Source organism: Nematolebias whitei, chromosome 14 (genome assembly GCF_014905685.2).
Source record: "Nematolebias whitei isolate Nwh7 chromosome 14, NemWhi1, whole genome shotgun sequence".
Taxonomy (NCBI): Eukaryota; Metazoa; Chordata; class Actinopteri; order Cyprinodontiformes; family Rivulidae; genus Nematolebias; species Nematolebias whitei.
In genome coordinates, this window is record NC_056511.1 from 35099246 (window position 1) to 35121548 (window position 22303).

General features: G+C 39.2%; 1 protein-coding gene across 1 annotated transcript in view; it reads right to left on the minus strand.

The window, feature by feature from the left end:
* Window positions 1–22303, minus strand: part of LOC119420642 (seizure protein 6 homolog) — a 199489-nt gene that overhangs the window by 10554 nt on the left and 166632 nt on the right. Inside the window, exons 5-9 of the mRNA XM_037688061.1 lie at window positions 15621–15806; window positions 13585–13753; window positions 10948–11114; window positions 10670–10864; window positions 8316–8454 (exon numbers count right to left, since the gene is read on the minus strand). Coding sequence (XP_037543989.1) covers window positions 8316–8454; window positions 10670–10864; window positions 10948–11114; window positions 13585–13753; window positions 15621–15806 — 856 coding nt within the window. The remainder of the gene's footprint in view (window positions 1–8315; window positions 8455–10669; window positions 10865–10947; window positions 11115–13584; window positions 13754–15620; window positions 15807–22303) is intronic.

Here is a 22303-nt window from a genome sequence, read left to right on the forward strand (position 1 = left end):
TTCATAGATGTTGAGATAAAAATGTTTGTGGTTGTAACTGAGAATCATCCCCATCACATACTCCAAGCAATAAGAGATCCCATTAGATTCTTGTGAAAGTTTTGATATTAGTGTTCTGAGCCAATCCTATCTTTCTGTTAGCAAAATATCTAAAGAAACTAATGATGGACCTTGATGAAACTCTCAGCAAATAATTATTGGATATACATCTACAGATGATTTTGAATTTAACTTGATTCAAACTGGCCACCACAGTCAGTCAAACTTCAAATGCCAACAGATGTCAGAAAAATTCAGGCCTATATTTATATTGAGCTAAAATTTGCTGTGTTAATGTGTTGGAGTCCCCCTCATGTAATACTTAGAGATGATTTATTCAACCTTTATTTATACAGGTTAATCCCATTGAGCCTCTGGGACTCATTTACAAGAGATACCTGATAATTCCCTGGCCTTGCATGAGGCCTCACATACATCTCACAAGAAATTTGTTCAAAATCAATATGCATTTCTTAAAGGAATGCTATTTTTTAATAATCTCTGCCTTTTCAGAACAACTATCAGCAGTCAAATGGCTGATCACTAATTACACAATAGATAAAAACAATATATACCGTAGTTCATGTCCTAATGACAAAGAATGACACTGACCATCAACTTGTGGAAAGTTTTGGAAAACATTCTCCCATTGGATAAATCCATGTGTGTAAGGTACAGGCATTTTTAGAGAGAATTAGAAGAATAAAGTCAGGTATTTTTCAGAAATAAAATGCTGCTAGTCTGTGCCTTTTATTGTGATTTATGTTTTCCCGTTTTTTTCCGAGAAGAAGTGTGTTTACGGACTGCAAGAAAATAGCTGTCTGCACAACCAAACTGACAACTCTCTTTGGTTTAATTGCAGAAAAACTTGATTGTGACTTTATTTTCTCTGTATTTCACACTCCTATTCAAGCGTTCCTCCACCTGCTGATTATGTCATCAAGGCTTTTCACTGCGCTGCTGTTCATCGCCCCCCTCCCAAAGGGTCCTCTGCATTTAGACTACACATGAAGGAAGGATGTGAGTCTGCCAGTTGGCACTGATAAAGTGATTTGTTCCAATGGCTGCATGTTTAAATGTGTTTTACACTCCCACACATGCACACACAAAAGTTTCTCCTTATTCACTTTAAGTAATTTGCAGTCAAACTTACTTTAATTGACCCTATCAAGTCATTTAACTTTCTGCTTCAAAACCATGGTAACACCACAAAATGAATAAATACAAATAAATAAATTTTAAAAAGCCAAATGCACTGAGATTTCATTCAGCACTTACACATCTAACGACTTAACAATTTTCCTCTATGAAGCAACAGAGTAATAACATCATCCAAAAGCCATTCACCTGACTTCTTCCTAACGATTGCCCCTACAAGTGTTGAAAAACAGTCATTTCCCATCCTGTGTTGGAAAATCATTAAAGGAGAGAATTTATTTTTATTCCATTCAATATATCCGTTTGCATTTTATTTGAAAACTTTGAATGAATCAAAATATTTCAGTGCTGACAACAGCTGTTTGATGCAGGTGTAACTAGCCAGAGGCAAAGACTGGTTAGGATGATAAAACCACAGATAAAATATCAAATGCAAAACTGAAAGCATAAAGTAAATATATTTTATAACATGGTATCACGTTACAATATGGATACTCATATAAATGATCAATAAGTAGTTTTTAATGTTTGATTTGTTGAGCCGTTAGCATTTAAGTCAAAATAAATTACAGTGCGTTAGATGAAAAGGACCACTTATTTCTAGTGAGCCAACACTTATTTGTCGTCTATTTACACCGATTACCTGATTAATTTTAAATACATTTGTCAAGAAAAGCCCATGGGCACTTTAAGGCAAAACATTTGGCCAAACCATGCTTGCTCATCACTTAATGTGTGTTTAGTTCTTGTAGAAGCTATATCAGACTGGCCACTGGAGACTATTGTTACACATGCAAATTGTACTGGTCTTACAAAAAAAAGAAAGAATCAAAAAAATGCATGCACTTTGTAAAGAACGTGAGCTTCCAGTGTAGTCAGACATCCTGCTAGTCATTGTTCAAGTCATGTTTCTCAAAGTGCTACACAGGTACACTTGGTAATGGTGTAGCCTTAAAATAAGGAGTATATCTATCTACCTACATGTGGCTAGCACACAGTGAACACGACCCACACACAACTCAAGGGTCAAGATTATTTTCAGGCTGTTTCTTCTCTAGAGGTGCAGTAGACTTTACTCTTGCTCCTTATTTCCTTGGGTGCCCTTTTCTAACATTCAAACCGATGACTCCTACAGACAGTACAATGTTCACCAGTTGAAAGAAATAAAATATGCTGCTGTGGACCTTCTTTTCATACCGCACTGCTCACACTGTGTCACATAACCTCAGGAGTGATTTGATTGTCACGTCCTAACCACTTGCATCACATGTGCAACCTGTACTGCGCACGAGACTGGCTAAGTGCATTTCATATACGTACGGTCAACATACGGTCCAGCCGTGCAGCACAATTATGTTTTCCATGGGCTGGCGGTGCAATTATTTTTTACACCTCGAGCAAGTCAACCATGCAGCCTGTACTTGACAAGTACTCAATCTGCAGTGTTCCTCAAACTTTCCATTGGACCCTGCACTCTGGTTGTCAAAGTCCAACTCGTATGTGTATAAAACAGTTAACTTGTGGCTTTAGTTACCTGCACAAAACATAACTACAGGTAGCTACAAAGTTTATTTTTGGCTGATGAGTTGATTAAATATGAATATACAAGTGACATGGTGGCTCAGTTGCTAGAGCTGTTGCCTCTCAGTAAGAAGGTCGCTGGATTGAATCCCAGCCAGGGACCTTTCTGTGTGGAGTTTGCATGTTCTCTCTGTGCATGCGTGGGTTTTCTCCAGGTAAATGGTAAATGAACCGTATAGCACCTTTATATCTGATCAAGGTACTCAAAGCACTTTACACTACAATCTGTGCCCTCACTTACCCATTCATACAGCACTTTACTAGATCTATACAAAGCTACTCTGAAGCTTTAGAGATTAATCAGTGCTTTTAGATCACGTTCGTACATCGATGGGACACACATTGGAGGCAATGAGGAATCCAGCGTCTTGCCCAGGGACACTTCAGCATGTGACTTCTGGTGGAATTGAACCCCCAACTCTCACATTGGAGGAGGACTGCTCTAACCATTCAGTCACAGGTACTCCGGTTTCCTCCCACAGACCAGAAACATGCAAGTTAGGCTGACTGGTAACTAAAATTGTCCCTAGGTGCGAGTGAGAGAGAGAACGGTGGTTTGTCTCGTCTCCACGTTTTTCCCTGTGACGAACTGGAGACCTGTCCAGCCTCTCGCACAGTGACTGCTGGATATGGACACCAGTGACCACCATGACCCGAACAGGAAGAAGTGGGTAAAATATAATGGATGGATGGATAAAAATACCAAGATACTAGGTTAAAATATAACATAATTATTGAACATGGTTCACTTTCATGTTTGGTACACTATATACAAGAAGATATTCATACTATCTACTCACCTGCCTATGCACTCATTTATAAATCCTTAATATTGCTTTCTAGTGTGTTTAACAACTCACAAACAATACATAAAAAAAACACTTATTGTAAATTGGTACCACAGAATAAGCTTGGCCTTGTGGAACTGGTTTACAGTGTTTCAAAATCTAAGAAAACTGAGAGAATGTATGAAAACTCTGTGGCATACTAATCTAACCAGCCAACTTCAGCAAAAGGGATGCAAAGAGGACAGGTTTTTTTTTTTGTTGCTCAAGCCTTAAGGCATTTGTCTCCTTCACCCATCTGACAAGTTGAAAGAAGCCACAGTTATTTTTTGAGTTACTCAAACAGAATATAAATTGCTTTCAGTGTAATGCTTAAATCTACAGCTCCTTAACATGTATGCATGACATGTGGTTTGTTCTAAAAGTCTAAAGTTAAATCTACAGACCAACATGCACAGAACCCCCAACAGAAGCCGACTTGTAGTTCACAGAGTCTCCACCCGAGGGCTCTAGAAACCCAATCTATGTTACTGGTCAGTAAACACACAAACACCAGTGATTGTGTTGCTCTGTGAATCATATACAGTCACACTCCGAATGCTAATCCATATGTGAACTAGTCTCCTATTTGTTCCACAGGTGGGGATATCAGCTGTAACCTCTTGTTCCTGGCTCTTGCTCGAGCCACGCTCCATGCTAATTAGTAAAGAGCCAGCCCTCCTGTTTGGCCTAAATTAATTAATCAGTCCTCATTATGCACACTGCTCCTCTGTAATTGCCAGCACAGGCACAGTGATGAATGATAACACAGAAAACATTCTCATTAATGTGGGAAAAGTGTGTTGCCACCCTCATAATGAGACAGCTCTTATCCACAAGAGCCTTTCTCTGCACGCAAACACACGTTTGACACAAATTGCATGTTGACCGAGCCTTTAGGAATGCTTCTTCCGAGCTAAACGGACCGGACACAAAGGTAATGGCCTGGGTCTGCGGGGATCAGCGGGCTGTTCCAGCTGCCTGAGACAGCCACGCCTGACCGACTTTGAGATAAACTAAAGGCGGCCGCAGCACTGTTAATTTACAGTGAGCATCCTCCTGTGGCTCGGATTAAAACAAACTTTCAGGTGGTGCAATTAAAGCAAAGACCTCTGAATGGAAATCAGATTACCTCAAATCAACCTTGTTTACTTCTGCATGGGAAAAAATCCCCTCTGATCTTTTTTTTTTTTTACCCAAGGTGCACTGCTATATTTCAACAGGCATTAATCGTCGAATCCTAATCTCCAGCTAAAGAAGAGAAAGGGATGCAAGGTCACATTAAGCCCTGGGTGGTATTCAGACGCTGAGTTTTGCTGGGATCCTCTATTGCCATTATTCCAAAATCTGCAGATCATTCAGAATGACGGCTTATATCTCAAGGATAAAGTTTGGGAAAGTGATGTGCAAAAGCTGCCATGTTTGATGCGTATCAAACAAAACTGTGCATGTGCAGGACAGGCCACATTTTCACAAACCCTTCTGGTCTTGTCCAAAAATGTATTTTTGCCTTGCTCCAAAAAGTTAAAAACAGGTATGTGTTTGTTCATCTATCATGTTGGCAAAATATCTCATGAACCACATTTTATTGAAAATTTCAACAAGTATTCATTTTCTGTGGAAATACAACTGAATAAACTTTGAAACCAACTTATTTCTATATGGCTGCCACAGCCAACTGGCCTTTAAAATACAAACATGTTTGTAACTTATCCCTACTGTACAAATAAGCTTAAACATCATGTATTTGTAGCTAAAAATAATCTGCAACACATATTTTAAACACTAATTGTGCAAGATATCTGTTTAAAACATTGGCAACACCTATTGAAGTCAGCTTTGTCTGATTGTTAGCAAAATATCTCATCAACAATGGGGACCATTTATCTGAAATTCTCAAAATAATCACCAGATGTCCATCTACGAATGATTAACTTTGGGAGTTATTTAAATTATTGATGATCACTACAGCTCATCAAACTTAACCAACACAAAAGCAGCTGTAGCTAAGGCAGCTTTACAGATACTAGGTTCAAATGTAATGTAAAAGCAGCTGGGAGTCACTACACACACTACAGTTACAGATCGTGCACCATATTTTCCAGGTTTGACCAAAACAGCTATTAATGTTTTTAATTTCTTAACACAAGATTATTTCTAAGTCTCTGACAGGAATGCTTGTGACCAAATGCATACATTGAAGGAATGCTAGGCCTTTAATTGTAAGAGATTAACAAATATTTTCAATAAAAATACACTCAAAGTTGATGCAAACCCAGTCAATGGTTATATTTCGGCCACGGACGTGGGAGCCAAACACACCGCAGCACAGATTGAAAAGTCACAGCTTTTCAGTGATTGTTGATGAGAGCATCCAGGAATAAACCAATGAATTATTAAACTAAACTGCTACACTGAATCATAACTTCAGTGAGTCAGCAATCCCCCCCTCTTTATAAATGTGACTAAATCTAAATTCAGCTGTGATGTACACCACGTTACCTCTTCAATAAAATATACTCCTGCAAAAACACCACACAGTTTGATCATTCTTACACTAGTAGTTAGCTTTGAAGCTGTTTGTGTCACTGTATTTACTTTGATTTAAGTCAGTTCTGAAGTGAACAAAACATGATTTGGAACTGACTATATGCCATAATAGGGGTGATTTTGAGCTAAATGCCAATAAGCTCTTATGTGATCATATGCTAATGTGTGTTCTGGAGTAGGTTTGACTTATAAATCTTTAACCCAATGAAGTTTTTCTAATCAGGGGTGATTCATCATATCTACAGCTCTACATGCTCATGTCCTCGAGAGATTTGCTGTAACGATGATGGTGATTTGATTTGTTTGATAGATGATCTATTACTGCAGAGGATTGAAATCTGTCGGCACTGATTCCACACCTCATGTCATAATTAAACGGACTGTCCGGAAAGATTCATGGATGTGGAAAATAATCTAACGCGGAGGAAGCAAACGCACGCATGAGCTTAAATGACCACTGTAACCAACTTCTTACAATACCAGCCATTTTATTATTTCATTTATTATTAATTATATCCACTGGCTGTGTTTGGCTGAACCTCAGGCAGTATTCCCACTAGTTAAACTCTGTGTGCCTCGCTCTCTGCAAGTGCTCCAAGCAATAACACAGATTACCTAAACTGCATGGTTTTGTGCTAAATATAGAATGGATGTGCATGGTGATGCTACTGGAATTGCTTATTCCAGGTCAAGTGATAGATCCAAATAGACTAAAAACTTAGCATTCGTTTAAAAAAATCTCACCACCCGTCACTTTTTAAGTCATAATTTTAACCTAAGATCTTCTATTAATACAAAGAGACAGATTTATAGTTGTTTTGGTTAAACCTTGTTAATCACGTTATGCATAAGTTTATGCCTTTTTGCAATATCTAGGTCAGTGATACCCAATCCTGGTACTCGAGGGCCACTATCCTGCATGTTTTAACAATTTCCGTGCTCTTCTGCAGGTTTTTGAGTCCAGTAGATGCTTGTCGATACCTCACTTATTAAAATAAGTTGTGTCAAATCTCACATCTAAAGCATGCAGGATAAGGGCTCAGAACCAGGAATTAACACGACTGATTTAGGTACATTTGTTAGAGGTCAAAGTATGTGTTGAGGATTAATCTCAGCTACTACTCGATCAATTATTTGCTCAATTCATGTAAATTTGATCAAGTTATGACCATCCTTGTGTTGGCTAAGATCAACTAGCTGTGGCATCAATAAAGTAGTCTCCGTAATATAATCAGTTGTAGAGGTACATCCAATTATTATTTTGGAGAGTTTTGCTATAATCTGTCATTAAAATGTGTGGTTTATTAGATAAATTCAATTCAATTCAGTTTTTTTTATATAGTGCCAACTCACAACAAAGTTGTCTCAGGGCACTTTACAGAAACATAGTATATAAACTGTACATAGTAGTATAAACTGGGGATGGCTCGACTACTACCACGCCAAATTTTTGCTCAATATTTAAAAAAACTGCCTGACATTTTTACATTTGATCAGGTTGTTCAGTAAGATAATCAGATGTAGACAAGAGTGTCCTTAAAATCTGTCCACTGATTAATATTTTGCTACAGCTAACTAATATTAGAACAACATGCTGATTTTAATGTGTGAACTAAAGTTGATTTTTTTTTATATATATATATATAAGGAAAAAAAATGCAAGTAGCTGAAAAGAGAATGCAGGTGTCTGTGTGTGGGTGTAGAATCTGACACTTGTGAGAAAGCGATGAGTGAATGTGAGTTTGTGTGCATGTGTCTTGTTTTTGACATATGTACATGTGTGCTGAATTACAGTTGGGTAGACTGGATAAGTGGCTCAGAGTAGTTCACTGCCAGAGCGTATTCATTTCAAAGCCAACTTGGAGGCAGACACCAGGGAAGTGAGAGCAGGGAGGCTTACTGGCTAATCTGGTCAGAGAGCAAGCTGGAAGCAGTACAGAATTCTTAATGTAGGCGGATGCACAAATAAATATAAAAAGTCTAATTAATGACTGATGCTAAAAACACTTTTCTTTGTGGATGTATGTCTGTGGTAAAAGAAGTGTGGATAAAGTAACAAGAAGTGAGTGGATTTATGTCTAAGGATAATGTTGACTCAATCTGCCCTCGTACCTGACTCCAAGACTTCCCTGTGTAATCTTAGACCTGGTTATAGATTCTTACACTTGAATGTCAAGCATGATCCTCTTGTCCTCTTCCACATGGATACCCCAGATGCAGTCCTGCCCCTTGTCGTAGGCCTCGGGCCAATTAGGAGACAGCACCACACCAGCAGAGTCGGTGATCTCTCCACTGCACACAGCTGGAACACACGGGTTGACGACAGAAAACAAACAGGAACAAATATTGAGATGCAGGACCAACAAAGCTTACTCTGTTGTACATCAGTACATTGATACACAAATTACCTTTTAACTCGATTTAATGGACTTTAATAGCTCACTCATAACCTGTCTTGTGCTCCTGTGGTAAAACTATGTTTGAAACTTCTTGTCACTTGCATGTTTTTAGTCCTTTAAAGGGTGTCAGATTGGAAAATTTGGATTCTGCATTGAATTCTGTCTTGCAGGAAAAAACAAAACAAACAAAAAAAAAAACATATAGTTTCACTATGAATGGAACTTCTACATTTTGCTTAGTCAAGCACAAACTAGAAGGGGCTTTGCGATTATAGTAGGATGCAGGAGCAACACACAGTCATTGTATTTTATGTGCTTTAAAAGTACTGCACAAGTAATCTTCATTAGCTAATTGTGTAGCTCAGAAGCCAGAGGTAGATTTGACTTTCTACTCTTGTGTGGTGAGCAGACAGTGAATGCAACATGTTGCTTTTGAGAAAGAACTGATCTGTGACACCAAAGTTCATGCTCAACAATCCAGGTACAAAACCCAACAATGTTCAGTCAGGTCATCTGGATGGTTTATTTTTTTGCTTAGACGTTTCGTCCTTGATACAAAATATGTCTTCAATCTGAGGAGCCACAAAACAAAACTGATTCCCATCAACAGCACACTTCAAAGTGAAAAAAAAAACCAGTTTGTTGGTGCTAAGATGGCCTTTGGGGCCCGCCATCAACCCCTCTGAGATTGTTTTGTTTTGTGGCTCCTCAGATTGAAGAAGTCCTTTGGATGAAGGACGATTTGGATGAAGGACAAAACATCTCAGCAAAAAAAAAAAAAAAAAAAAAAAAAAAAGAAAAAGAAACTGTCCAGATGACCTGACTGAACATTGTTGGATTTTACACCTGGATGATTGAGCATGAACTTTGGTGTTTTGAACCACTTTGGCATTACTTTCTTAGAGGAGATGACAAGGGAGAAAGCGGGCCCCGGAGGCCATCGTATCACCAGCAAACTTTTTTTTTTTTTTTTCCACTATGGAGTATGCTGTTTGGGAGAATTAGTTGTTTTTGGTGGCTCCTCAGACTGAAGAAGTCCTTTGATTGAAGGATGAAACATCTCAGCAAAAAAAGAAACCGTCCAGATGACCTGACTGAACATTGTTGGAACTGATCAGTGACTTGTGGCTGGTGGTATTTTAAAAGGGAAGAGGTTGTCATTTAGCCTCAATGACTGAGGATGTTAGACTTTGATAGGCAGATGATAGAAGCACACAGTGATGTTGGCTTTGCTAATACAGGAACACTAACATCAGATCTGGAGGTAGCAGAGGCGCTAAAGCGTACACTCAAGGATTGAACAGCAGAAGCTCTTTGGCCAGTATCTCACCTATACTGTGCTTTTATTTATTGTATGGGCTGGTTGTTAAATTTTCCATTTGTGATGAACAGGACCATGAGGCCTGGCTGCAAGCCTGTGACCCGTGCAAGTCCAAAACAGTTACAGCAGAATCTGAGAGTAGCTTAAGTTAAAAAAAAAAACAAAAAAAAACCCAACTGATGTAATGGAAAGTGCAAGTTTCTTGGCTGGATCTTTGCAAAACTAACAATGAGCTACTTGGTGACCATGACCCCAAAGAGCAAGCATTTAAGTTTGCCATATCTCACAATACAAGCAAGCTTTTCAATTCCACTCTGTGATGAAACGACCACGCAGGCATTAAAGAAGCTGAGTGAGGTCAGCATGTTGCGTTTGGGTGCATGTGTCTGTGGCAAGAGTGCGATAAAGAGGAAAAGCTTTAGCAGGCTGTTATTAAATATTGTGCATAGCCTGTGCACTGTGCCATGTTCAACTGAGGGCAGCTATTGTATATCTTTCATCTGAAGCGCTTCTAAAATGTACCCCGTCAGCACACGTATCAAAGTAAATCATTGCTATAATTTTAGGGGAAAATTTATCACGGATCAGAGGAAAGCAGCTTATGAAGATATGGTTAACTGCTGGTGGTACTTAATTTGAACAAAGACTTCACTACCTCCTGAAATGATCAAGCAGACACAATTTAAGTCTTGGGTTCTTAGGTCAGAGATATTTGAATGAATTCTTTACAAGAAGCTTGTTTTTTAAGACTTAATGCCCCACAGGTATACTTAAACCAGTGCAATCTGTTGACTTACCTCTGCAGGCTGGCTCTGTCTCATTCCACTGTGGGTTTTGTGAATCTACACACTCAATCACTACAGAGCCTTGCTCCAGCGTGTAGCCAGGGTCACATGAGAATTCAACCACAGCTCCCATGCGATAGGTGGAGTCGCTGCTGCTGAAGTTGCCATACTTCACAAAAGGTTCATAGCACATCCCTTTTGCAAAGGCTGTGGGAAGAAAAATAATTGCTAGACTAAAGAGGTGGACAGGATACAATCAGACAATTTTACAATTTGCATTTTCTGCTTGCCTTCATATCGGATGGCTACACCAGTGGAAGTCATTGTCCCATCTGTGGTAAACTCTACAAACAGGTAACGTCCAGTACTAAGCAGTCCTTCATTTGGCAAGTATTCAACCTCGTAGGAGTCGTAGATGGGAGGAGAATCTATGTTGTTGCCATTTTTTATCAACAATCTGAGGGAAAACGGAGAAATAACATAGAAGATAAAAGAGACTTGAACAGAATAGGATGGAGAAAAAAGTGAAAATGCCTGAAAACAACTCTTTCTTCCAGTTGCAGTTGTAAAAACTGTTGTTGCATAAAACCACTCCAATGTGATGGACATCCATGCATTCAACAGAATCTCTTGTTTGATTCAATCATGATTTTTACAGTTTATATGCTTTGCAGAATCCTCTTAAATAACGATAAATAAAAATAAATTGTAATCTTTCAACAGACTTTGGTTATTAGGTACCCTTGAGAGTTTTGGTTCAATCTACATGGAGACTGTTATCCAGACAATGAGTTAAAAGCATAAAACAAATATCAGCTGAAGATTCACATATACATTCTAACTGTGCTCCCAGTGTACCAATCAGCCATAGCCACTTACAGGAAAAGTGAGAAACACTGAACTCTGAGTTTAAAGAATTGCAATGACACCTTGCAGTTGACAGGAAGTGAACTTTTTGTCCTTGAAGTTGATGTGTTAGAAGCAGAACAAAATGGGGGCAGTCTGGTGGAATTAAGTGATTTTGACAAGAGCCAAATTATGATGCTATATGTCTGGGTCATAGCATCTCCACAACTGCGGCTCCTGGTGGGAAGTTCCTTCAGTCTTCTGAGGTTAGGACCCTTCCATGAGTGTTTCAGAAGGAGAAACTGATAAATGGGTAACAGGGTCATGAGTTGTCATGGCCCATTGACACACTTGGAGAACAAAAGCTGACTAGTGTTGTCTGACAGAATAAAAGGGCTCAAATGGCTGAAAACGTAAACACCAGTTCAGACACTGAGTTGTCAGAAATCCCAGTGCATCATGGCTTGTTTTGTGTATGGGCTGTGTGGACCAAAGGTGGTTAGGGTACCTGACATGCTCTCTACCAAATAAATTTGAAGTAAGGAAACAGTTACAAACTGGATCATGGAGAAGTAGAAGAAGGTCTGGTCTGATGACTCAGACTTTTAAAAAATGCAAGCTGGCAAGGGCAGTGTGACACTTTTGATAATGTCACACTTTGGATTCGTATTCATGTGGCTATTTAACATTTTACGATCCGCTTCAAGAATTTAAATGATCAAATACTTATTTTTTTGGCAACAGCTTTTCTATGATAGCAGCAACTTCCCTTGAAATAAAAATTCCCCTTAAGTTTTTTTTCAGTCTTGGCCTCATTCAGATTAGTTTTTAGCTGATCAACGGGTCTGATTTAACTGTATTTCTCTAAACTAAGCTCATTTAAAGATCTACAGTAGTACCTCGGTACTTTGCAGTTCGTTTATCACGGACTCGCTTTATCACGGTTTTTCAAAATAAGATTGGACACGACACACAATTGGCTGATTGATGGATGAGCCGCACGTTCGGCATGGGATTTTTATTTAAAATATCCATCCATCCATCCATTTTCTTTACCCGTTTATTCCAATTTGGGTCACGGGGGTCGCTGGTGCCCATGTCCAGCAATCACTGTGCGAGGGGCGGGGTACACCCTGGACGGGTCGCAAGTCCATCACAGGGCCACAGAGACAAACGAGACAAACAACCATTCACTCTCTCACTCACACCTAGGGACAATTTAGAGTTACCAATCAGCCTAACATGCATGTTTTTGGTCTGTGGGAGGAAACCGGAGCACCCGGAGAAAACCCACGCATGCACAGAGAGAACATGCAAACTCCACCCAGAAAGGCCCCTGGACCGGGGTTTGAACCAAGGACCTTCTCGCTGAGAGGCAGCAGCTCTACCAGTTGCGCCACCGTACTGCTATTTAAAATATATTATTTTAAATTATCTAGCACCTGCTGCACATTTATGCAACCCAGAGTTGCAGAAAAAAGCTTCCTCCTGCACTGTTGTGCAGCTCATATTGCTGGATAAGCTTCCTGCTGCAGATGATCAGCTGTTCAGTGTGCAGAGCAGAGAAGTGGGCGTGGCCATAAACACTTGCAAGTAGCAAAGAGCAGACGAGGAAGGGAGCTGAAATCATGACAATCTGTGCTTTTTAAGAGCATTTAGATTATATGTATATATACATATATATATATATATATATATATATATGTATATATATATATATGAATACTAAAATAAACTACTACTTACAACTTGTACTACTATCCCTACTTTGCGGTTTTTCACTTATCGCGGGACTTCCTGTTACAGATCCCCTGTGATAAACGAGGAACTACTGTATATAAAACAAGTAGTATATCCATTGTTCACAAAAAAACAATTTAAAAAATTTGAACCGCTCTTTTATAGTATTTCCTATTGAGCAACAGTTGTCAAATAACTCAGCACAACTTTAAAGTTATATTGGAGTCCATGCCTTCAAGAGCTTAATGTTTAGTGGCAAGAGGAACAACTTGACAACAACATGTGATTGTAATGTTGTGGCTGATGGGTGAACGTTTACATTTATGTCATGCATTGAGTACCTGTCATCATCTTCTGCCAAAGCAACCTTCTCAAAATGAATGTGAAGCCGGTAGCCCTCAGGGGCTTCCAGCACCCAGTGGCAGGTCAGATTGTTGCTGTAATTGCCGGGAAAACCAGGAGAGACAATACGACCAGTGGTGGCATTTTTTATCATCCCTCCACAGGACGCTAAATGGGAAGAAACAGCAAAAACAAAGAAAGAGGATAAAGAGTTAGAGGGTAAAACTCAATGAAAAAAAAAATGTAATGAAACTGTGGAAGCAGGATTTTAGAAGAAAGTTCCTGTCTGTGCACAGATTGCATCGATCTCCAGTGAACTGTAGCTGAACAACACTAGGCAGCTCTCCTGGGTCTCTGGGTGTCTGATACTTAGAAAAAAGCATGGCAAAATGGCAGCAGTAACACTATCATTTGAGAGCAGCTGCAGGCAGCCGGAGTAAAAAGCCGGAACAGTCAGATGAGCCTTCAACAGCAGGAGACAGACAGACGTGTTATAGTAATGGCAGCCACGTCCAATGGCTTTGTTTTGCCTCATCTCCAAAGAACAGCTCTCTGTGCACAGTCGGCCTCTCAAATCAACTCGGCAGGAGACCAGCTAGAGAAAGCGTTCATTAATCAAAATTACCTGTTTCCTCGAAGAAACCTGGAGAGAAAATGATTCACTCCACTTATGTTCTTAGGTTGCTTAATGATTTATTTCGCTCGTGATTTTAATTGTTTAAATTGTTCTGAAAATTCCTCACATTAATACAGAAATATTTAGGAACAATTAAGAGTGAATTTAAACATGTTTGTTAAATAATTGTTCACGTCCCTGAAGGTCATGTCTTATGAAAAGTTAATAGCAAATCTTTCCCACACTCCATAAATAACATTTAATTGAGTGAGTTTTAATTTTTTTTTAAACTTAATAATAAAAAAAAATCAGATTAGAGAAAATAGGGGGAGTGGTGGCGCAGAGGTTAGAGAAGGCGAGTCTGTAATTAGAAGGTCGCCGTTTCGACTCCCTGGACCAACAACATCAAAATGTGGGTGGGAAAGGTGAAGTAGTCACACTTGCCTCCATCCTCATTTGCCCCACTCTGGGCCCTTGAGTGAGGCCCTTAACCCCCACCATCTGCTCCCCCGGGTGCCCTAGATTAGAGCTGTCATTTCTAACCCAAACCCGGAGCCCAGAGCCCGGAGCCTGGAGCCCAGCCCGGCCCGGCCCGGATTAGGGCCGTGCCGGGCCATAATAATGTGCTTAACGTGTGGGCTGGGCTGGTGTCTGGCTTTTGATTGCATCAGCGGACGTGCACTGCTGACGATCCAATATATGGCAACCTGGCTTGCCATACAATCACCAGTCATACGCGGCCATTTGACCGCACGCTGATCGACACTGAAAGATGTAAAAAAATCAGTTAAGCTTCAGATGGGACTATACTGCCAGACAGCGATCCATCAAAGCCCAAATAGACGTTCATTCAGCCGCTGTGTTCAGCAGACACGCACAGCTGACGATCCAAAGATCCCAAAATATCTGACATGTCAGAGCAGGGTCCGTGTCTGAATAATGCAGAATGCAGACAGAAGCAGGGGTTTAAATGCGTCTTGATAGCCATGAAAGGACAAAAAAACCCTCAGCCTCCTATCTTCTGCCCCCTTTTAATCAGCTGCGTGGCCAACGACCATTAATAACTATATAAGCAGTCAAAGCTTAATTAAAAATGTCAGGGGGTTCGGGTTTAGATCTGTAATTACTGTTAATTCGTCGGGTCGGGTGGGGCTCAGGAATTATGTCTACGGGCTGGGGCTGGGTTGGGTCTGATTTATTTGGCCCAAATGCAACTCTACCTTTGAAGGCAGCTCTCTGCTCCAAACAGAGGGCTGTGGTAGTTCGGTGGACTGTAGTTGCATCACGCCAGGAATATGGCCTAAAAACAACTGCCAAGTCTTAGTGCGAGTTCATTTGCTGTGACAACCCCTGAAGAAGTGAGCAGCCAAAAGAAGAAAAGACAATGAATGTCAGGCCAATGAATTTTGGTTGCCTTACCAACACATATGGGCTCTTTCCCGCTCCAGTAAGGTGTAGTTGCATTGCGACACATGAGCATTTTAGGACCTTGCAGCTTGTATCCAGTGAAGCATCTAAAGAAGGCTTCTCCGCCAGCGTGGAGATGCGTTACTGAAACTTCTCCACCAGCCGGCTCTTTGGGAAACGCACAGCTGAGCACAAAAGCTGCAGAGAAGAAAATTGGAAATTAAAAAAGAAGCTACTTCAGTGAAGTACAGCTTTGAATTGGTCAACCAGTTCTAACTGAAATGACAACATGCAGAGCAACCACAATTAAGACCAGAAAGAAAAGTCAATTAATATAAAACAGACAAAAAAATACAAGTAAAACTTAAAGAAAAGTTGACAGATTGATGCAAGAAACCTAATGGGCCAGAAAATACATTCAAATTACTTCAAAAACATGAACTCAAGTTGTTCTTTACATTACAAAAATACAATCATAAACAAAGAAAAGGAAAGCAATAAAGTACAAGTTCTGCGATCTTAGAGTTAAATATTATTTTCCCATCGTTTGTTTTCGGAAAATATTAGTAGTGCAAGTGTGCAAATGCAAATAATTACCTACAGAAAGAAAACTCAAGTTGGTATTAATATTGCCCATATTTTCCCTTTGTTTCTTCCGTTTACATTTCTTATATGTATTTAAAAAATACTGACAGTGCATTCATGTTGAATAATGCAGTGCGTGTACCCATTGTTCGATGGCTTGATAAAAAGCAATACAGCCCAAATCAGTAGATTAATTGCATGTTGTGATGATGAAACACTTTATAAAGTGTGCAGTTGGGTAATTTTTGAATTGATGTTTTAGAAATATAATTTGCCTGGGATCGATGATTTATTAGTCATGAAAAAAATAGTCCATTTCTTGCCAAGACTGTCTGCAATTTTAACTGACTGCAGAGTGTCCTCACTTGTATTGTTCATATTGCTGACCATTTTTTCCTCTCCTTCGAATCACTGCTTCAAACCAACAAGTATTTGGGCATAATCGGTAGATGAGAAAAGGCTTTATCTTTACTTTTTTAAACTGATAAAACTCAATGTTTCAGCTCCGACTCTATCAAAAACACATGCACACATTTAAAGCTGGTTTACAACCAACATCCAACTATTTTTCTAGTCTCCATATGGTAATTGTTGTTTACTAATATGTAAACTATGCAAATTTGCAAAGACATGTTTGGAGCAATATGGTAATTACCAGAGCTCTGTGATTCATGCAGCTGCAAGTAGGCTGACAAATGGAGGTATTGCTGATAAACTCGATATCACTGTGGGTCTGTGGCATGATAGTGGAGGAAGAATAGCCTGTGCAGTGGCTGTCAAAGAGTCACGATTGCTGTAGGGTAAGATCAATGTTCCTGGAGTTGCTTTGCATTGTTGTCCTGTCGCTGTTTTTAAATAAATGGTGTAGAATGAGAGGGAGTTAGCATAGATAATGAAGTAAGCTAAGCAAGTCTTTAATGGAAGCTATTAAACAACCTTCTCCTCCTGTCTAATAACCGCACGGTTCTACCTCATTAGTGTAGGCACTTTAATGACCAGAGGAGAACTTTTAAACTTCTTGAAATGCGGGAACAATTGAAATGGCTGAATAATTGGACTCAATAAAGTTTGTGCTACAAAAGCCCAGTGCTGGTGAAGTTCCATAAAACAGAAAACTTTTTAAAGTCAGTATCCTTGAATCTACTTGGACTAGTAATGCTAACCTAACCATCCTAACTTAGGTTAGAAGTATCATCTCTTAGGGAAAGAGTGTCACCGAGGACACATCAGTCACAATGTTAAGGTCATTCTGAGAACACAAGGCAGAAATGTTGCCTTCACTGAATCAGGAGAATATTCGACAATAGTCTGTGCAAACTAGACTAATGATTTAATTAAAGATAAATGACTACAAGGTTGCACAATTAGTAACTGCACAACTAGTTTAATCAATAAAGGTTGGGTCTTTGCTCTTGCTTGATGTTTGTGCTAGCGGTAATTAAGATTTGCTAGATTTATTGTGTGTAATATTTAAGTTTAGCTTTTGGCTATACCTCATGGTGGCTTTATTGCCATCATAAATCTGCTAACTGGCTTTTGATTTATTCAGAAGCCACCAGTGTGGCACTTTGATTCCACTGTTTTTAAACTTAGGGCTGGATTATAAAAAGTAACCTAAGAGTTTTCATTCAAAAGAGACAGAAACACAATTTGGTCATGCTTGCCATGTTTTTCTTTTCTTTTTTTTTTAGAGTTTCATGGTTTGTAAAGCTGTTTTGGTTGTTTAGTTGTGTTAAGTTCTGTAGTTCAGGTTGTAGCCTCCCGGTTTACTCAGTCTTACTGATTCCAGGTTCTCAGATATCACTTGTTCCAAAACTTTTCAGCTCACCTGTGGAAACATACTCATCACCTTTCCCAGTTTTTTTTTTTTTTTTTTTTTTTTTTATATTTTACACTTCACTGTCAGATCAAACTGGTAATTTCTGATCACTCTAGTTTATGTCATGTCTAGTCATTCTCCTTGTTTTAAACATTGAAATTCAAATCCTTGGTACAGAACCTGCCTCCAGCTTGTCTACATAGGTTCATTCAGCTAGAATTAAGGCAACTTCAAATCTTAAAAAAAAAGAGTCCATGCTCAATAATCCAGGTATACAATCCAACAATTTTCAGGCAGGTCATCTGGACAGTTTCTTTTTTTACTGAAATGTTTCACTTCCATGGACAGAAACTGTCCAGATGACCTGACTGAAAATTGTTGGATTGTATACCTGGATTATTGAGCATGGACTTTTTTGGTTTTGAACCAGTTTGACATGACTGTTGACGAGGAAGAGGGCCAGCAACAGAGGAGGGGGCGTGCCAAAGACACCATCTTAGCACCAACATAACTGGTTTGTTCCACTTTGAAGTAAGCTGTTTGGGGGAAGAATCAGTTTTATGTTGTGTGTTTCCTTGACTGATGAAGACTTCTGGATGGAAGGTGAAACGTTTCAGCAAAAAAAGAAACTGTCCAGATGACCTGACTGAAAATCGTTGAACTTCAAAAATCTTGGTGTGATTTTTGATCAGGATATGTATTTTGTCTCACATTAAAAACATTTCTAGAACCACCTTCTTCCACCTGCGTAAATCACTAAAATGAGAAACATCTTATCTAAAAATGATGCAGAAAAACTGGTTCATGCATTTTTCACATCTAGACTGGACTATTGCAATGGTTTATTATCTGGGTGTCCAAATATTTCTTTAAAACGTCTTCAGTTGATCCAAAATGCTGCTGCCAGAGTCTTAACTGGAGTTAGTGGGAGAGATCATATCTCTCCAGTTTTAGCTTCTCTCCATTGGCTCCCTGTCAAATTCAGAATTTAATTCAAAATCTTACTTCTAACCTACACAGCTCTCAACAACCAAGCTCCATCAAGATCATATTTTTCCATATTTTCCTAACAGAGCACTTCACTCTCAGACTGCAGGTTTACTTGCGGTTCCTAGAGTTTCCAAAAGCAGAATCGGAGGAAGATCTTTCAGTTATCAGGCTCCTCTCTTGTGGAACCAACTTCCAGTTTCTGTCCATGAGGCTGACACATTGTCCAGTTTTAAGACTGGACTGAAGACTTTCCTTTTTGATAAATCCTATAGTTAGGGTTGACTTGTGATGCAGCTATAGGCTTAGACTACTGGAGGACAAATTTAACAAATTTCTTAAAATGAATAGTTTTAATTTGATATTATTTCTGTCTTAACATGTATTCTCGACCTGCCAATGTGTATCTGTTCCTTCTTCCTGTTTCTCTCAAACCCAGATGGTCGAAGCAGATGGTCGTTTGTCCTGAGCCTGGTTCTGCTAAAGGTTTCTTCCTCATGAGGGAGGTTTTCCTTTCCACTGTCGCCTTCATGTTTGCACAAGATGAGTGTCCGTGATGGAGTTAAATTCAAAGCAGTCTGCTCCTCAGATAAATAATGTTAAATTATTTTTTATGTATATGAATGTTCCTGTGTAGTGCCCTGAGATGACTTCTGTTGTGACTTGGCGTTATATAAATAAACTGAATTGAATTGACCTTCCTTTCAAAACAGTCAAGTTATTAATTTTTTATTTTATGATTTCATGTAAAACTGCTGGAAAAATATGGGAGTCAATAAAAGTTTTATAATTTTGTGAAATGTATTTAGTAAACTGTTTTGTATAAAACATTATGATTCTGTTGATTAGTCTTTATATTCTTTTCATTAGAACTTTGTCTTTGTAGTAAACATTTACAGTAAAATAATGAAAGCTAACTATACAAAAGAAACATGGTGTTATTTAGAAAGGTTTTGGCTAAAGTGAAGGTGTTTTACATAAAAATCTAGTTTCATCCATTTTCCATCCTCTCTTTACAGGGGTGGAGCTAAACATTTTTGTACGGGATGACAAAGGTGTTTCTTAGGGGGACACATACAAACAAAAAATATATATTTTGTTTCTCCAACCTGTTACTAAGAAACATTTCTTCTTGACAATTTTCAGAACCCACAGAGAGCAATGCACAACAGATTTTAAATTCAAATATAAAAATCCAAGATGGCCACCAAAGCTAAATTCTGATGGCTATAACAGCTAATTTTAAGACTTATTGAGTCTAAATCTGGGGCAGCACGGTGGCGCAACTGGTAGAGCTGCTGCCTCTCAGCGAGCAGTTCCTTGGTTCAAACCCCGGTCCAGGGGCCTTTCTGGGTGGAGTTTGCATGTTCTCTCCGTGCATGCGTGGGTTTTCTCTGGGTACTCCGGTTTCCTCCCACAGACCAAAAACATGCATGTTAGTCTGATTGGTAACTCTAAATTGTCCCTAGGTGTGAGTGAGAGAGTGAATGGTTGTTTGTCTCGTTTGTCTCTATGTGGCCCTGTGATGGACTTGCAACCCGTCCAGGGTGTACCCCGCCCCTCGCACATTGATTGCTGGACATGGGCACCGGCGACCCCCGTGACCCAAAATGGAATAAGCGGGTAAAGATAATGGATGGATAGGTGGTTCTTAAACCAACTATTTCACACAAATGTTACATTATGTTAATTTATTGGTTCAGTTGCTTAATTATTATTTTTTGCCACACACTGATAGGTTCCCTCTACACCAGACAACAGCTGCTTGATAGTTAATTACTCCTTTTTTGCTCTAATTGCCTGTATTTTGATGCCACATGTGATCACCACCCCACTTGTCAGTTATTTCAGGGTGGCACCTGGGGGTGGCCAATCAGGTGCCAGGGGTGGCATTTGCCACCACGGCCACATCTCTAGCCCTGCCCCTGTCTCTTTATAATGTCATGTTTGAAATAGACTAATTTTATGACAGTTTTACAAAAATATATAAATGCCTATTTATTGACAATGGCTAAATATAAGGCTCCAAACCTGGAGGCTCAGTCTCTCCTGTTCAGTTTCTATATCTACCAGGTGATGATTAAACATTATTAAACACTAAAATAATCTGAACATGAATGCTATATATAAAAGAAACAAAAATGGATGCGTAAAATAAACAGCCTTGTGTTTGTAGGATGATGTCAAGATAACTGAAAGCACATTTTGATTTATTCACAAGTAAATATTCCAGAACAATATTGCTTTTTGTTTGTTGTGTTTGTTTTTCATTATCAAAAATGGTCGCGGCTCTTGTCTCAGAGCTCTGGTACCGAAGGAAACCAGAAATGTAACCAGATTTCCTACAAAGCCAGTATTTGACGCACTGGGATGAAAATACGTTGCATGCAAAGAATGCTGGTCAACTGAAGGTTAATCAACAGAAAATAAACTGGATTCTTGTTGTAGACTGGTTTTTGAAGATGTTTCTTTTCAATAATTTGTAGATGAAAAACAACAGGTTATTGATCCCCCCCCCCCCACCCTCCCATTTTATTTTTACCTTGAGTATAAATTGTCTATTGAGTAACATCATTCTATCAGCTTTTGGAATCAAACATGAGGGAAAACAATGCCAAAAGGTTAGTGAAACTACTGACGTGTGTTTTATTTGCACAAACCACTGGTTTCCATCGTTATGAAACAAGCTCTTGCTTTGCCGTAAATCAGGGAGCCACGGGGACGAAGCACACTGCCCTAGGGTCATCCATTTCATTCATAGTTTATCACTAGCTCCAATGAACCTAGTTATTGCCATTATCATAGCAGCATTTAAATCCCTATTGAGCATACAATGGGGGAGCTGGAGGCAAAAATTGCGGAGCCAATTCCTAGAGTATTAAATTACGTGCTGCTTCCATTCCAGTGGATGTGGAGCTGGGCCATAAAGCCTGATTGTTTTGCCATTAGAAATAATAGATCCACAGTGCAGACAGGCAGGGAGATTAGCTGGTACTGTAGAGCCCCGGGAAACAGATGTGGAGCGTATGTCTTTTGTTGCTTTCTTGTCAATGATTTGAAGGGAGGAAACAGACGCACGGAGAATACTGAGGTGCAAACTGCTCAGCTCAACAAGTAGAAAATGACATTTTAGAGATTTTACAGAGATTTCATTGTGAAAGTTGTTTTTACCTAATGAAACAACCTGCATTATATGTTTTCCTTTAAAAAAAAAAAAAAATAAAATATCAAATATTGACATTCTTTTTAATGTCTAAATCAAATTTATGGCAATTAAAATTTCAAGACCAAACGAAAAAAAAAT